Source organism: Alligator sinensis, unplaced genomic scaffold, assembly GCF_000455745.1.
Source record: "Alligator sinensis unplaced genomic scaffold, ASM45574v1 scaffold262_1, whole genome shotgun sequence".
Lineage (NCBI taxonomy): Eukaryota > Metazoa > Chordata > Crocodylia > Alligatoridae > Alligator > Alligator sinensis.
The window spans coordinates 911086-929441 of NW_005841904.1; the positions used below are offsets into that span (position 1 = coordinate 911086).

The following is an 18356-nucleotide window of genomic DNA, read 5'->3' on the forward strand; positions in this document are numbered from 1 at the left end:
GTACAACAGTGATCCTTTCCTGATCCTTCTTCATGCTGGCAAGTATAAGTAATATTTTTATTTCAGCTGTTAGGTCAATTGGCCGCCCTGCAGTCAGCCTAAATACCATTTTATGGAATATAATGGGAAGCAACGTCTGATAATTCTGTTTTCAGACGCTAAGCATATCATCTCCATATTGCACAATAACATCTTTTATTATTTTCATCCTCTAATCAGGAGGTCATAGGAAATCAAGTGGCTCTTCTGAAGAGTCCTCTATTGTACAGTAGTGGAAACCTCCATCACCTAAAGGAACTGGAAAAGGTCTATTGAATAAGAAACCTTTTCTACATCAGAGATTTCTAAGGCTAAAAAATGGTGCTCATAAGTTGTAAAACTCATCTCTATTAACATCTCATGGAGAGAGCCTCTCCCATGAGATAATATTGAGCTGCTGTATGACTGGGTAATAAACTTGAAAACCATGTGTCATGCTGTGAATATATGCTTTCCTGGCATAGAGCCAGAGCAATGGGTCTGTTTCTGAAGCCTGACCAATGGGTCTTGCAGGTCACAGTTCTGGGGCTTTGGGCAAAGAAAATGCATCTATGATTTTACTAAATTAGAATATCAAAATGATTTATATTTCTATTAAAATGAGGTTTGATTAAAAATGACTTGTGTATTTGTAATATGTTAAGATACAATGTCAAAAATGTAATATTGATATATTAAAACTAGCTCTAGCTTTTATCATTCAAATAAATTCATTTCAAATTGGCTGAAAAGAAATTGCACTTCAAAATACAAAAGAAAATATAATATTGATTAACGTTGTTGGGGTTTTTTTAATAAGTCTATTACTTGATTTTACCACTCTAAATGCAGTACCTAGTGTATGCTCAGCACAATTTTTCCCTACCTTTTCATATCAAAACTGTGTTTTTTGAGATTTTTCTACATAAAAAACTGCCTTCAGAAACAGTACTGATGGGCTCTGAGGGCCTATGTAAGCCTCCAACCTCAGAGTTCAGTAGCTTTCCTGTGCAAAACAGATGATCCTTTTAGGTTCTGGCTGTATCCTCTGAATTACTGTCTTTTTGCTTCTCATTTTATTGGAAGAACATTGAGGTAGCTCAAACATATGTTGGATAGTGAAGGTATAGTGGGTTCCAAAGCATATTATATACTACAGTACTGTGTTTAAAAATAATTGTATATGGTCTGACAGTGCAAAACAAAACCATTCTGAGTTGAAAAAACAAAGTAGAAGCATCCAAGATGGTTTTAAAGCCAAAAGGAAGTTGAAATCCTCAACAGAACAGAAAAGAACAGGCATAGATCTTTAGCTGAGTTTTAGATATGCCAACAAATAAACTAACCATGCTCTATTTTAAGTGACTAGAAAGCAAAGAAATTGGGAAATGCTTTTTCAATCTGACCATTTACAAGCTGAAATATTCTGATGTAAACTATATGCTGTGATAATTCTAATGCCATAATAATTGGTTCCAAAAAGAAGTATAAACTTGCAAGATCAATATAGATTATCATCACAATCATAAATAATGGAATAAAAATGCTCTGATCTATGTAGAAGTAGGTATTGTAGCAAAATCCTTCTATCTTGCTTACGTGAAATGAGTCTTTTGTGCCACTAGTAGGAGCTTATAATTATTAACAAGTTTATCTGGGGTATAATATGAGGATGGCACAGCAAATCTGATTACTTCCTCATGACAGTGGCTGTTGTTATTTCAAATATATTCTTTAATGTTTTGTTCAATATTGCATCACATTTATTTCTCTTTTAAGTGAACTGTTAAACTTTTTTTTTTAATGCAAGAGCAGGATGATCCTGAGGACTGCAAAAAGGTGTTATAAGATTGTCTGCTCAAGCACTCATCTCATTGGTGAACCAAGAATCATTGGTAAGAATTCAAAAACATTTATGAGATTTATTAAAGATGCTCTTCTTCCATGATTGGCATATTTGTGTCCTGACTTCACCAACTGATTTTTTTTTGTTTAATGTGCACAAATTTTACAATTAACAGAACACTTTAAATACTAAAGACCATGCAGTAAAGCTAAAAGAGAACTCCTGCAGGTGTAATCATGACCAGTATGTTGTAAGTGCAACTACACTTTATTCCCTGCCCCTTCCCCCCCCCACTTATAATCAAAGTTGGCCATAGTTGAAAAGTGAAAGTGAAAGCTGTTAGATAATTGGCTAGGAATAATCTGATAAACACAGCAGAGTTCATTACAGGTTTCTCTTATAGTTTGTAATTACAACGATCAGCTTTTTTTACTAAGATTTCTGTTGTATCCATGCTCATGCTAGAAGATGGTTCCCTCCTAAATTAAATCTGATTTCAGACCAAAATATAGGACATTAATTTGGGTCATAAGATTCAAATCATACTCTACAGCCACACATTTGACAGGGGTTTGTATTTAAGGTTATGGTTTAGATCTATATATATATTAAAAAAAATAGCCCAAAGCACTATAAAAATTCTGACTTATTGGTTAGCGGAACCAATAGAAAGCCTGCCAAAAAACAAGCTAGAAGCAAGAACACATGTGAAGAGTCATCTTGTATCTCTTTGTAAGAGACTAGAGCTTCTGTGTTCTGGAATATAAGCAGAGCAACATGTTGATGACTGACAGAAAATATATTTCTTTGGAAGATACCTTTTATGTTCTGTAAATTTTGTAGATAAAAAGTTTTGGGGTTAATTTTAAGGAACTGTAGCCCATGCCAAGAATGGATTCAGCTGGAGATATGGTAAAACAACCAATTGATGGTCAGTTGAAATAAATTGGGAAATAATAATGGTCTTGATTTTGATCACTTGACCTCAATAGACTGACTCACTGGAAAAAAATTAAGTGCAAAATTAAGCACAATATTGTTAAAAAAAATGTGCATAAAACTCTGAATTAAAGTAGTTTACAGTGGGTGTGTCTACACATCCATTAATGTGCCATAATTACTGCTCATTGAGTTTGTACTTGGATTACCAAGTACTAAAACAGTGTACAGTAACTGGCGCTTATTGCACAGTAGCATATAAGCTTGGCTTTTACTTGGCACACTAGTGTGCAGTGTTATTGGGCTACTGTGCAGATAGTGTCTTGTGTAGATGTACCCGCTATATACCTACTCCTCTCCCTGAAATGCATGTGTGGCCATTTTGAATTGAATTATAAAAACAAAATAAATAAATGCAGTGATCTGGAGTAAATTGTTTTCCATCATAGCTTCAATAAATCTGCAAAACTGAATTACAAGATGAATTAGAATGTAGAAATTAGAAATCAAAAGCACTGTTTTGTGCAAGTGAGAATTATCTGCTTAAGTGCAGCTTCATAAACTGCTAGGTCTCAATCTCAGAGAGCCTAGGGGAAAGCATGAAACAAAACCCTGACAGCTATGGTTTCTTGAGAAAACTGTAAATTTTGTTCTGTGATAGCAACTGAATATTTTTATCATTAAACATGTAGACATAATACCAAGCAGAAGAAAACTCTAAGGAATACAAATATTGTAAAATAGTGTTACAGTTCACTTGTCAATTTTAAAAACATGTAATCTAACCAAAATATTTTGCTTATTGGGGCAGGAAATTGTTTCCCAAAATAATGCATTGAGTATTTTATAAAACCAAGCATTAAGCACAGAAAAATAAAGAGGGACTTTCTAACAATTATAATAAAACAAAAGCCACTGATATACATTGATATTAGGCAGAATTTTGGATATCGGGTACCTCTTTATGCATTGGTATGGTCTAAATTAATTTTCAGATCAAAATAAACAGAAAACTATTATCTGCTGATTAAAGAAACTTGGTAAAATCCTGGACCCATTAAGTTAAAGGTGAAATTTCTACCAACTTCCATAGGATGAGAATTATACCCAGTTTGGTAGAAATTGAGCAAATATAGTTTGGTGATGTAAATTTAATTTCCCTTAAGAAATCTCTCAACCAAAACTGTTTTGGAACAAAACCTTCAGACAGTATACTCTCTTCCAAATTGAAAAGATGCTTAGTTTTTATATGTATAAATTTTTTTTATAAAATCTGGATACCCCTATGTTCAGTTTTTTGTATATTGTAAGAATGCATGTTAACTTGTCATGAGTGATTTGTAGTTTAGAATCTTTTTCCTATATAGTACAGTATCTTGTAGCATGTTTGCTATAAAAACAAATCTTAAAAGCACCCTAGCATAGCAAAAAATATTCATACCAAACCTGTAGTCATTGCTAAAATTCAGCTAAGTGTATGCAGAACACAAGCCTCTCCAACTGCTGCTGCCTTTTCAGAGTAATACCGAGTACCACATTTAGTTGTCTTTTGGGGTATAATTGTAGGCTTATTTCTTGCAGTGAGCTTTTCTAGGAGTATTTCACTTCTCTTTGTAACCTTGTGGGAGGCTTCCTAGTGGACAGCAAGCGAGAGCTATGTAAAGGAAGGGACTCAGCCATTTTAAAACAGAAAAAAAACTGATTTCCTGAATAGCAGAAATCACCTGTGTTTGGCATCTGAACATTTAAAAAAATATTACAAGGGGTTCATGTCACCTTTTTCCTTCTGGTCACGGCATACAAGGACTTGGTGGGCTAATCTGTGCTCCTACCAGGAGACCATTGTTTGGATGATCCCTTCTCCTCCTCATTTTTCCCTGCACCTGGTACCCTAGTGGGAAGGAGAATAGGTGAGTCAGATCTCCCAAGTCACTGGCTAATTGCTTACTGGTATACTTGGCTCTGCTACTGATGTCTTGTGTTGCTTCATGCAAGTCATTTTCTCTCTCTTTCTTAGTTTCCCATCAGTAAAACAGGAATTACATTTAACTATACCTTACATATATGTATTAGTAATTTCAATGAATGCCTCTGAAGCACTCAGATATTATGCTGTTATGGGCCATGTTATTGCCTAGAGGAGAGCCTTGCAACTAGCTTTTCTGGTGCCACAAATCTGGACATTTTCTTGGAGAAATGGTGTTCCAGGGTTGAGGTTCCATTTATAAAACTTGCTCATTTGGACATTTACGATGGAGAAAATTGTATATAAACGCTAAATATTATTATTAATTTTCTTTCTATCATTTAACATGGATTTAAAGTCATTTTAACAGCTTTATTTTTAACATAATAGAAATTTACAGATCTTGAACTGAATTATGTAGAGCCATAAATGTTTGAGAGCAGCTTTACAATAGTTCAAATGAAAAGTTTGCAATCCCTACTATGACTACAATTGAAAGGGACAGCGTTAACAATTACACAGAAGCTTTGGACCATTAAATCATCTTGCCAATTAGACTCACAGCTGCCTATGCAGAGGAGTAATAAACAGAAGTTAATGTAAGCAGGCTGAAAAATCCTTTGTCAAAATGAGCTCTTCCAATGAACATTGAGCTTGCATCTCTTTGTATAAATCAAAGGTCCACACTTCTAGATTTGATACTTTTCCATGCAAAATTGTAGACCCTAATCTCTGAAAATGGGAATGTGCGCTCTGCTTTTTATTAATGCTTCACCATTATTGCCGCTGTGGGCAGACATTTGAGGGAAAACTACTGATGCATAGAATGCTTCCTGCAATACCTTAGCAGTAGGCTTCTCTCTAGGGTAGGGGGCAAAGAGAAAAAATAAAAGGATTTGCTTGCTGTGTAGCTGGGGAAGGCAGCGCAGTTGGCTCTGGCAGTGAGGGGGTTGACTGACAGTCTGCAGTGCAGTGGAGTTAGCTGGGCTCCCTATATGGCTGTGGATTAGCTATATGCTAATACTGATAGGAGAAGAGGAGCTGTACGAGCACAGCAAGCTGCCAGTGGAGGCGATCAGAGTCTTAGCAGAGCTGACTCCTCAAGAGCCATGGCTGAAGGGGGTGAAGGAGGGGAAGATGAAATACAGTTCCTACGAACTGTAAGTATCTGCTTTTCTAGGTCATGTAGCAGATCGTTTTACTGTCTCGTGTCTATTTCTGTTGCATTGCATTAAACATAAAATTTCTGTGCTGGCTCTGTAAAGTGGGAGGCTTCGTTTAGTCAGTAAAAATAATGTAAGAATATGAGCTATAACAGCACTAGGCAGGCAGTCTCAGTGGGCTCTTTCTTGAATCTGCTCGATAGCCAGCCTTAGTTGCAATTTGGTATAAGGAGACCTATCTCTGCTGTAATCCCCTGTGTTTGAAGCGTCCTCATCAACTTTGTACTTGGGTTTCTAAATGCTGCATGCCAAATACCTGACCTCTGAAACTTCTGTCTAGGTTAGATTTCACTGACATTAACAGAAGCTTTGCAGATAGGAGAGCCCTAAAATGATGAATAAACCAAGCAAGAATAGCCCCTTCTGACCCCCTTCCAGCACACGCGTATGCATTCAGAAGCACACTTGTGTATAGGGAATACCAACAAATGTGGGAGTGGGAGCTTTACAAATGATTGGAAATCTGTTCTCTGCTTAAAAGAGATTCATTTTATGAGAAGGCAAGGATTTATTTGGCTAGGGGTGTTAATTAGCAAAAAAGCCTTCACCCAGCGCAATTTTCTATAAACAGTCCTCACAGCATTCTTCTTTAAGGCTTTACACAAACCTAGCATGACAATCAATTTGGACTTTTAAGCAAGGGCTTTTCACACATTAACTTTGCTGATGGGAGGTGAGGGGACTGCTTTTTCTCTCCTCCCCCCACCCCTTATACCTTGGTATGTGTTGTAGTGTAAATGAGATGAAGAAATTCTTGTTGGTTAAAGTGTGTTCCCTCCTCCTTTTCCCATGCCATCATCGCTTTTCATTCATTGTGGAAAGTGTTTCAGGAACAGAGTCCCTAGAGCTGATGATACAACTTTAAAAAGCTAAGCCTCCAAATAGACATGCTCACCCTCCAAAATAGGTATTTGCCACACATCATTACTCCGAGTGGGGAGGAACATAGGAAGGTAGCTGCTTATGCAAACTGTTATGTGTGATGAAGTGTCACTGGCAGTTTCATGCTTGTGAGAAGTTCCTGAAGAAACAGATAATTCCAAAGAAGATTAGCCCCAATTAACCACCCTGATTGATGGTTAATCTTCCCTCCCAGCCCCCAAAAGGGACCACTTTTCAGAAATACGTTTGGTGTGTAGCCCGGTCTTTGGGAGAAAATGCTTTCTTCTGACAACAGTATCATGCCCTTCATCCTTTCACTTTTTCAAGATATTTCTTCGACAGAACACCCTTTCCCAATAACAGCCCCTCCATAGTTGAGCCATGACTGCTACTTGAGATGGCAGTTCTCGCTGCTGTGACCTGTTCTCACTGTCCAGGGGGACTCTTGCAATCCTTTTTAGCTGTTACTGAATAAAGTGCTAAGCACTGAGGCATATGAGAGGGTTTAAGAGGCTCTAGAGGAAACTAGATGGGAAGAAGGGGATACTATTTTTCATTTCCCAGGGTTGTGACTGCTCCCTTTACAGGTTCTCCCAGGACACAAATGGAGCAGCACTCCTTTTCTTTTTCCATGCAACTTACTCCTATTCAGGGAAATGGTAAAAGCTATTAAACCTTTTCCAGATCTCCCCAGTGTACAGGGAATGGTATCATTTATTAGGCACAATAAGGGCCATAAATTACTTTATTTTCCACCTTGTACTTCCCATGCTTCTATGTATACAACATCAGACCCTTCATAGCACTGTTCTTCCTCAATGAAACTGGCCCATCAGACTTTTCCCCTGGCCAGAATCCTTTTTTTTTTCTTTTTCAGGATTAGGACTACCTAAATCAGAAGAATGTCCTCTAGTAGAATAGAATTTTCTACTGAATGAATGCATCTTAATCATTCTTGTTTTTCAATCTGTAGGAACCACTGAGCTACAGTATAGGTGCCACTTTGCACCTGGATTTGTCTGCTTTTAGATGAAGTATAAAACAAAAGATTAACTCATGTAACTATCCTCTAGCACTTTCACAAACACATTAATTCTTTTGCTCTAGGAAAGTTCCATTTTGGTATTTTAGGGCTTCACGTTCCCTACACTTCCAATGATTTTTAGTATGGTTCACTTCCAAATCATTTTAAGACTGAACTCTTTACATCCCAAAGTGCCAGCCTTTCAGTAACAGTTAAATTGATATCCGTATTCATTTCTAAAGTGTTTTAATCTTTAGATACATTTATATGCTTGGACTGTAAAGTCTTTGAGGCAGGAATAGTTTTTTATTCTTTATGTATATGTTGAATAGATTAAGGGTGTCCTGACATCTAACTGGAGTCTTCTTGTATTACAGCAATATAAATAATAGAAATAAAAGACAAAGACTTTGTTAATGTAACAGTAATTATTACTCTTTACTTTCCCTGGCAATTACCTAAACATTTTGAAAAGGTTTAAGGTAAGGTTTTTCCCCCTACTTTTCCAGCTTTTTTACTTCATCCTGTAAAATATGTCTTAAGTTGTTTTAGATAATGTTTAGGATTGTTTCTTTTGGTTTTTGTTTACAGCCTATACCCTGCCTTTATCTGGAACACTGAATGACTGAGTATTTTTATGTACACACGTGTGTGGTGTATATTTGGTGGGTGGGAGGGGAGAAGGACAATACTTGATATAAGTTTATTACATAGCATATGTACTTCTCTATGCCTTTGGTTTGTTGCCCCTGTGGCATGTCTGTAGATAATAAAGTGCTTGTTTGTAACATTCCTACAGCATTAGTTGTAAAAAATTATGAGAGTGTGTGCTGTTTCCAATATCATGCTGAAGAGTTTGAAAGAATCCTTCTATGTCAGGCTAGTGGATGTTGGTTAAGTATCTGAGATAAGTTTGTTTGCTGTTGTGATTTAGATTTTCACAGGGGAGATTTTTCTAGAGTTTTTTGCCACACATTGCTGCCAAACCAAATGAATATGAGGTAATGTCTTGGATCCGGTGGCATTTATTTTGCTTCATTGAAAATACCAGCATAATAATTTTTAACAGGGGGATTGATGAAGGAAACAAAGTGAAAGTCATTATTATATGCACTTACAGAGAAATATGCCAAACTAATTTTCTAGGTTAAAGTCGGTGCTGTAGTAGTCATACTGATAAATGGTGTGTTGTACATAATAACATACTTCAGAAATTTGCTGGGCTTCATCCTACTCGAAGTAATTTTGATGTCCAATCTTAGCAAATCACAGGTAGACCATAAGACACCATTCAGTGACTCCTATTTCCCCAGTGTAATGATATTTTTTCATGAATGCTTACAGTACAGCACTTACCCAAATCCAAGAAAACTTTAAGACAACCCTCCAATAATTGTATTATATACATGGGGAAATTTATAAATTTGGATTAATTTTTCCATGTATAGAATCTAATTATTGAAAGGTCATCTTAAATTCATCCTTCCCCCTCTGCTGCAATGGGGAAAGCAGTGGCATGGGAAAGGGTGGGGATGGGAATTGAGCAGCCTGTTCCCTGCTGCCTGCCCCCTTTATCACTTCCCTCCCCTGCACCTGCTGCCATTTGCCCCTCCCATTTGACCCCCCCAGCTGTCACTTGCCCTCAGCCATGGCTTCAGCTTTGGCTCGGGCTCTGATTCTGACCAGCCAGGCACCAGCAGTTATAGCACTGGCAGCTCTGCCTTGGCTCAGGGGTGAGAGCTGCCACTAACATCTCTGTGACTGCCTGGTAAAGCAGGGGCTAGAGCCACAATGTGCTTTGATCCTGGCCATAGTGGAACCAGAGCTGGAGCCATGACTGAGGGGAAGTAGCAATGGGAGATGGCTGGGGAGGGGCAGAGGCAGGAGTGGGGACCAGGTAGATGGGGCAGAGGTAGAAGAACAGAGGCAGTGCAAAGCAGAGGCTTCAGGGAGCAGGTGGGGAGGCTATGCCTCTAACCCGGATTAGGGTTAGAGCCACAGCAACCACCTGTTGAGTAGGGAAAATTCTTGGATTTGAGTAAATATGGTTTATGTGTATATGTGTGAATGCACATGCCATCTTCTCATCAGACTCATCACAAATGCTCCATTTTACCTGTAAATAGGTAACAGTGGTTGTACTAACTTAAAAAAATGTAAATTATTCTTCCCATGCCAGTTTCTGTTCCCAAGCAGCTGCCCATTTCATTTGTGTCTCTGACATAATTGTAGAAGATGAAAACACTGGAATCCAGACTCTAAGTAAGACCTGATGGATAAGAAAAGGAAATTGCTCTGTCATAGATGGTGGGTGCAGCAATCTGCTGTTTATAGAGAAGGACTGACACAAGTTTTTCAGAACGAGGGGGTCTTTACTTTTGGGTTTTTTCCCTTTTTTGTTTTTGTTTTGGCTTGGTTTAGTGGTCCCATTCAACAGAGCTTGGCAAGAACCCTTTGGATTTTCAGAAATCTAGTGAGGTATAAAGAAATACACTTTCACAGACGGTTTACGTGTTTTTAAAATAATTGTGATTATCGTCACAAATTTCACACATCTCACTGATCACGAAGGAATTGGTTGAGAATGTGAAAGTGGAAGGTAATTTAGATGACAGTGACCAGGAAATGATAGTGTTCAAGATCGTAAGGGAAGAAAAGGAGAACAGCAGAATCAGACACTGGGTTTCAGCAAAGCAGACTTGAGCAAACTCAGGGTTCTGGTGCATAGGCAAACTCTCTGGAGGCAAGTTTGAAGGGAAAGGGATCCAGGGAGGCCTTTGGGAAAGCTTGTTCTTACGCACTTTCATTGCCACAGAAGAGTGGGAAGTGCAACAGGATACCATCTTGGTTAGACAGAAGTTTCTTTGGTTAGTTGAAGCTCAAAAAAAGGAATCCTACAAAAAAAATGAAAACTTGGTCATAGTACTGGGGAAAAGTATAAGAGTATCCCACGGACATAGAGAGAAAATTAGAAAGGCCAAGGCACCATTTGAGGTGAAACTGGCAAGGGAGATAAAAGCCAATTAAAAGGGTTTCTATAAGCATGTCAAAATTAAGAGGAAGAAATCATAGGTCCCTTACAAAATGCAGTCAGTAATTTAGTTATGGATGATTCAGAGAATGCTGAAATATTTAATGCATTTTGTTACTTTAGTCTTTGCAAATAGGGGCAGCTATCATATGACCAGCACAGTTGGCAGCAAAGATGGGGAGTGAGTCAAGCAGCCTTGTGTAATGGGCTAGGGATTACTTGGAGAAGTTAGATGGTTTCAGGTTGTCAAGGCTGGAAGGGATGCACCCTAGGGTACTGAAAGGATTGGCTGAGGTAATTTTGGAGCCACTGGCAACCTTCTTTAAGAACTTGTGGAGGTCAGGTGAGGTCCCAGATGACTGGAAAAGGGCAAACATAATGCCCATCTTTAAGAAAAGGAAGGATGAGGATCTGGGAACTACAGATTATTTAGCCTAATTTCAATACCTGGAAAGATCATGGAGCACAAGTCATGCCTGACCAATCTGATTTCCTTCCATGATAAGGTAACAGGCTCTGTGGATGCAGGGAGAGTAGTGGAAGTGATATACCTTCACTTGAGCAAAGCTTTTGAGACTGTCTCCCATGACATTTTCATTAACAGGCCAAGGAAATACAGATTGGATAAACTGGATACATAACTGGATGGATCATCATTCCCAGTGAGGAATCATCAGTGACTCAATGTGTAGTTGGGAGGAGGTATCAAGTGGAGTTTCGTAGGGGTCTTCCCGGGTCTGGTATTGTTTAAAATCTTCATCATAATTTGGATGATGGGATCAAGTGCATACTTAACAAATCTGCAGACAACACCAAGTCCAATGGAGTTGCAGATACCCCTGAGAGTAGGGCTAGGATCCAGCTGAATAGGCCGAAAAATGGTCCACAATTAATCGCATGCAATTCAGCAAGGATAAGTGCAAAGTCTTGCACCTGGAACAGAATAATTGAATGCACAAATACAGACTGGGGAATGGTTTGTGAGGCTGTAGTACTGCAGGAAAGGACCCGGGGCATACAGTGGACCTTAAACTGAATACCAGTCAACAATGTGTTCTTGTTACAAAGGCCAAAAGCATACTGGGCTGCATTAACAAGAGTATCACTTGCAAATCGAGGGGAGAGATTTTCTTTTGCACTATTCCACGCTAGTAAGACCTCATGTGGAGCACAACGTCTAGTTTTGGGCTCCATACTTAATGGAGGATGTAGACAAAAAGACCCCAGTGGAGAGCAGCAAAAGCAATTGGAGGCCTAGGAAGCGAGACTTACGAGAAAAGGCTGAAAGAGCTAGGGTTATTTACTGAAAGAGCTAGGGTTATTTAGTTTGGAGAAGAGAAGACTGAGGGGGGGATTTGATAAGAATCTTAAAATACCTGAAGGGCTATTAGAGAGAGCATAGAGATGAGCTTTTCTCTCTGGCCGTAAGAGACAGGACTAGACTAGGATCAATGTATTCAAGATACAGCAGAGGAAATTTAGGTTGGAGATCAAGAGAAGCCGTTTGATGCTGAGGGTGATCATGTATTGGAACAGGCTACCTAGAGCAGTTGTGAAATCTCCATTGAATTAGAGGAACAGAACACATGACTAGAATAGTTTAGTCAGGAATGAGCCTGCCTTGAGTAGGGGCCTGAACTGCATGATCTCATACGGTCCCTTTTAAGCCCTGCTTTCCTATGATCCTGTGATCACTTGACTACATCATTACTGCTCATAATCAGTGTAATTGTATGTATACATACACATTTGCCCATCTAAGCTTCTTGAAAATCAGGTGCTCACCTTCATCTGTACAGATGGCAAAATAAGTATGCAGATGTCTTAATTAGTTCTTGGATACAAATAAAAAGGATCAAGATAGACCTACCTTAACTCTCAGTATTGGCCAATTTATTTATCTCTTTACTAGAGTTCTTTACTTCTAGTTTTTTGCTAGACCTTCCTTAACTCTTGGTGTTAGCCACTGTTCATAATTATTAAAGAGACCGTACCTTTTAACAATAAAAAGTACAAGAGAGTGTTCACATTTAACTCTAATTGGTGATGCATAGAGACAGTTCTTTTTAGATGAGCTTAGCAGATGCACTTTTATCAGATCGGTGTCCCTGGTGATATCAAAGAATAAGTATGAAGTGGTAATGTTAAAATAATCCACCTGTCACAAAGCAGCTTAATATCCTGTATACTATAATGATTTTAAGGTCTCATGCATGTATACTTGTCTGTATTTCAAGCATTTGAAGCTGCTCTGAGAGGATGGCTTCAGCACAGACAGTGGCTGCTCACATTTTGCTTACTAGTTTGATATATTTACAGTCAAGGATACACCAAGAAATTTTTGAGGTGGTGGAGCCCTAGAGATCTTTAATAGAATTCAGCCACATAATGGCAGGGAATATTTTCAGTGAGCTACACAAGAAATTAAACAAAGGGCTAGTGGCAGAGACGTAACACAGAACATGGGTGTCTGGTGCCTCTCGAGTCAGGGATGGCACGTGCCTCCCCTGACACCAGTCAGCAACTGGGACAAGTGGGTAGGATCCCCTAGCAGCCGATCTCGCTCACCTTGAAAGCGAGTGAGATGAAAGCCACTTCCAGAAGTGGGGTGGCCACTTTTGCTGGCAGCCCCACTCCCTGGCCAGCGCTTGCAGGGGGGCACTGGTGCTTCCCCCTACCCCCCTGCCCGCTGGCTAAACAGGGAGCATGGCCTGACAGAGGGTGCACGTGCACCCCCATGCACTGCCTACACATCACCCCTGACACAAGGTACGCAGCCTGAGGGAAGGGGGATAAAATGGAATTTACTCCACTCTTGTTTCCCAGGATCTGGGCTGCTTCAGGGGCTAAAACAGCAGCCAGCGTAAGTTCAGAGAAGTCTCCCTAGAGCTGACAATGGCCTGGGCAGCAGACTAGCTTCATCCTGCAACTCAGTATCATGAGATCATGCCCTTCAGCTCTGAGCCTCTTTCTCTGTCACAAGACTTATGAAGGCAGGGAACAATATGGGAACACATTAAGCAGAATTTTCTCTTGGGTCTTTGTAGCACCTATAGTTCCTTATATGTTCCTATAGCAAAGGGTAGAACAAGTTCCATAGTATTCTGTCTGAATTTAAAAGTCTTAACTAGCAGTAGACATAAAGCTTACTGTTTCCTGGCCCTGGACCATGGTTGTACATAACTTAGTTTGAGGGGAAAATAGAGGGAAAAGTGTTTTAAGGTTTGGGAGGCCAGTGTGTCTCAGATTTGGAATTATTAAATGTGGGTTAGGGACAGGAATTGCACACAAATTGGTATAAGTGATTGGAAACTAGTTCAAATCTGTAACACAACAGAAGTTCAGTGCACATAAAAGCTTTCAAAATGGTTGAAACCAGTTTAAGATTAATCTGGATGAATGTAGTATCAGACTTAACTGATTTAGGTTAAATCAGTTTATTGAACTTCTTTCCCAGATCCCTTCCAGATTCAAGTTAACTCAGTCCCCCAGTACACTAGGATGCTTTGCATTTCCCCCCAACATGCCCCTTCCCTCACAAGGTGGGCAGGTTAGCTTTGGCCCAAGCTGTCTTCTCCAGCCCAGCAGGGAGGCATGCTGTAGCATCCCTAAGCTTCTGGCATAGGCCACTACAGTCATGTGGCTGCATTTCCAGAATCAAAAGTAAATGTCTGTTCACTTGCTTATTGTCTCAATCTATGCATCTTAGACTAAACTGTAGAGAGTGAAATTGATTCAACCTCAGGCTTTTTGACTGCCTGTACTCACCCCTGGTGTACATTAGAATAAATAGTTTAATATGTTTCTGTTTCTTCTCCCCTTTTATACTTAACTCCCTCTTCTGTCCCCATTCCCTTTCTGCTCTTTTGTTTTTTTCCCCCATTATTCTTCTAAACTGAAACACTACTCCCTGCATCTACTCTGCCTCTTAACACAGCTGCTTACATTCAACCTTCTATCCTCTACCTTTATTTGCTACCAAAATGAAAATCAGCTGAATCAGCTTTTCTTCTACCAGTCACTGATTTCCCCCCCCCAATCTGATTGTTTCCTTCTATCCATTGAACTGCCATGGCTGGTCCCTGAATGTGTTCCCCATGTGGATTCCCATGCATACATCCTTCTAGTCTGATCAGAAGATACTTGGTAGGTGATTAGTAGGTCAGTTCTGCTTATCAGTAGAAGCAAAACTGAAGATGCTTCCTCAGTCTCATGAAGGATGTTTATACCCGAAAGCTTGCAAAGAAGAATTTTTCCAACTATTTTAGTTGATCCAATAAATGACATTGGATTTACCTAAAGAACCTTGTCTTCAGCCTTGGAGAACTCTGCAATGTTGGACTTCACAGCTGTGAAATTCTTACATATTGAAAACTATCACTGCTTTATCACTGAGATCTTGTCAGTGAGGTGCAATTCCTTGGGGCAAAGTTCACAGTTGAAAAAGGGAAACCCTCCTTTTTATTTGATTTAATTAAATGGCAGCTGTTTGAAATTGTTTGGGTAGAAAAGACAGAACTAATAGATGAATGCAAAATAGGATGGCCTGATCATAATGAAAATGATCCTTGCAACAAAGTTCTTAATGGATATAAGCAGGGTAAGACTGCATTTATAAAGCCCAGATAAACTATGAAACATTTATCAAGATGGGAGATAATGCGAGCCTGGACAGGAATTTTAGCTGTGTAGGTAGATAAATATCACCTAAATAATATGTGCACTACAGAAATCTTGTTTTTCCTTGACAGACTTTAGAAATCTCTTCACTATATACACAGTGTTTTGATCAGTCAATCAACATGAATAACAAATCAAAACTGATTAAGCAACCTTAACTCTGACCATTGACATCACAAAGCCTCATCATGTCGAACTTCAAGGAATGTCAGCTCACCTATAAAATTTATTTTTACCCTGTGAAATTAATTAGTTTGAAGACTGGTACTTGGGTGATTCCAGACTTGAAAAGGGAAATCCTACTATCCAGCTGTACAGCATTAAGCAATTGGAGTTTATTACTGGTACTTAAATATTCTACATTCTGTTGAGGCATTGGGTCTGGTTCATTTCCAGGAACTATAATACTGGATTTAATGGGCCATTGATCCATCTAAAATAATACATCTTATGGAGAACCTAGCTATAGAAAGTTTGGCATCCAAGGACTAGTTGGCTTGGTAATATTTCTAATGAAGAAGAAAAATGCATAGTAGCCATCTAAGTGAATTTAAGTAAATCATATAAAATAGTACCTATAGAACATTGAAAAAATTGCATATCATCCTAAAAATCTGGTGGTGACCAAGCTAATCTCTTTAACAATTTCTTTGCCTCCATCTTTTTTTAGCAGGGACCGGGGCATCCCCCACACTGGGATCCCCGATAGACCTAGGGGAGACTCTGCCAGGCCCAGGGTCAGTGAGGACCTAGTCAGAGAACTTCTGGTGGGTCTAGATATGTTCAAGTCAACAGGTCCTGACAATTTCCAACCCAGAGTGCTGGGGGAATTAGCAGAGGTCATTGTGGGACCCCTGGCACAGCTTTACGAACACTCGTGGTGCTCTGGCGAGGTGCCGGAGGACTGGAAAAGGGCCAACGTGGTCCCCATTTTCAAAAAAGGGAGGAAGGCAGACTCAGAAAACTACAGGCCCGTTAGTCTTACCTTGGTCCTGGGGAAGCTCTTTGAGAGAATTTTCCAGGAGCACATCTGCGAGGAACCAGCAGGGGAGATCATGCTTAGGGGCAACCAACATGGGTTCAGTAGGGGCAGGTCCTGTCAGGCCAACTTGGTGGCCTTCTACAATCAGGTCACAAAACCCTTGGACTCGGGTGTCGCGGTGGACGTAGTCTTTCTGGACTTTAGGAAGGCCTTTGACACTGTCTCTCACCCCATTCTCATTAAGAAATTAGGCAACTGTGGTGTTGATGCCTACACAGTCAGATGGGTCGCCAATTGGCCGGAGGGCTGCACTCAGAGAGTGGTGGTGGATGGGTCTTTTTTGACCTGGAGGGATGTGGGCAGTGGGGTCCCCCAGGGCTCGGTCCTCGGGCCTGCGGTGTTCAACATCTTCATCAGCGACTTGGACGAGGGGGTGAAAAGCACCTTGTTCAAATTCATGGATGATACTAAAATGTGGGGAGAAGTGGGTATGCTAGAGGAGAGGGACAGGCTGCAACTAGATCTAGACAGGTTACAGGGGTGGGTGGATGAGAACAAGATGGGATTCAATACTGACAAGTGCAAGGAACTGCATCTGGGGAGGAAGAACCAGCAGCATACCTACAGGCTGGGGAACTCCCTTCTCATCAGAACAGAGGCAGAAAAGGATCTTGGTGTCATTATTGATTCCAAAATGAACATGGGCCCCAATGTGGGAACGTGGTCAGTAAGACTAACTGCACCTTGTCATGCATCCACAGATGCATCTCAAGCAGGTCCAAGGAGGTGATCCTCCCCCTCAATGTGACACTGGTCAGGCTGTAGTTGGAGTACTGCATCCAGTTCTGGGTGCTGCACTTCAGGAGGGATGTGGACAGCATCAAGAGGGTCCAGAGGAGGGCCACTCACATGATCAGGGAGCAGCAAGGCAGGCCCTATGAGCGGAGGCTACGGGACCTGAACCTGTTCAGTCTCCACAAGAGAAGGCTGAGAGAGGATCTGGTGGCTATCCATAAACTTGCCAAGGGGGACCAGCAGGCTCTGGGAGAGTCCCTGTTCCCCCAAGTACTACCAGGAGTAATGAGGAATAACGGCCATAAGTTGACCAAGAGTAGATTCAGGCTAGATATCAGGAGGCACTACTTCACAGTCAGGGCAGCTAGGATCTGGAACCAACTTCCAAGGGAAGTGGTGCTTGCTCCTACCCTGGGGGTCTTCAAAAGGAGGCTAGACAATCACCCAGCCAGAGCCGTTTGACCCCAGCATTCTTTCCTGCCCATAGCAGGGGGTCGGACTTGATGATCTGCTCAGGTCCTTTCGAACCCTACCTACTATGAGACTATGAAAAGAACTTTACTAAACAGGCACCCACCCATTGGGATGATATCCCATATAAATAGGAGGAGAAAAGGATAAAAATATAAATGTGTTGTCATGATTCTATATTACATATCTTAAGAGTTGCATTTAAACAAATGAAATAGCAAAATGACTTGCAAATTATAGCTTAAAGTCAGTGCTGCATTTCAAAGAGTAAAAAGAAAAGTATGTAAATTGAACATAGAGGTGGTTAGCCATGTTAGATTGAAGTCAGGTGAAAAGTGTGACAAAGTAGGTCAGAGCTGACCAAATGATGTCTTGTGAGAAGTTAAATTGTGGCCCACAGAGCTTATTGGCATGGCTGCTGGAGCTGCTGCATTGTGTAGTTTTGAAACCCAAGGGGTGAATGCAGCCACTCCTCACCCCCACAACTCGTCCACTGATG

The 18356-nt window shown here is 40.2% G+C and overlaps 1 protein-coding gene across 3 annotated transcripts in view; it reads left to right on the top strand.

Moving 5' to 3' along the window:
- Nucleotides 1-5655: 5655 nt before the first annotated feature.
- Nucleotides 5656-18356, top strand: part of RYR3 (ryanodine receptor 3) — a 585375-nt gene continuing 572674 nt past the window's right edge. Inside the window, exon 1 of one of the 3 annotated variants that reach the window (XM_025197735.1) lies at nucleotides 5656-5929. In XM_025197735.1, coding sequence (XP_025053520.1) covers nucleotides 5879-5929 — 51 coding nt within the window. In that variant the 5' untranslated portion in view covers nucleotides 5656-5878. The remainder of the gene's footprint in view (nucleotides 5930-18356) is intronic. The other 2 variants (XR_003092800.1, XM_025197736.1) reach the window with 2 other exon arrangements.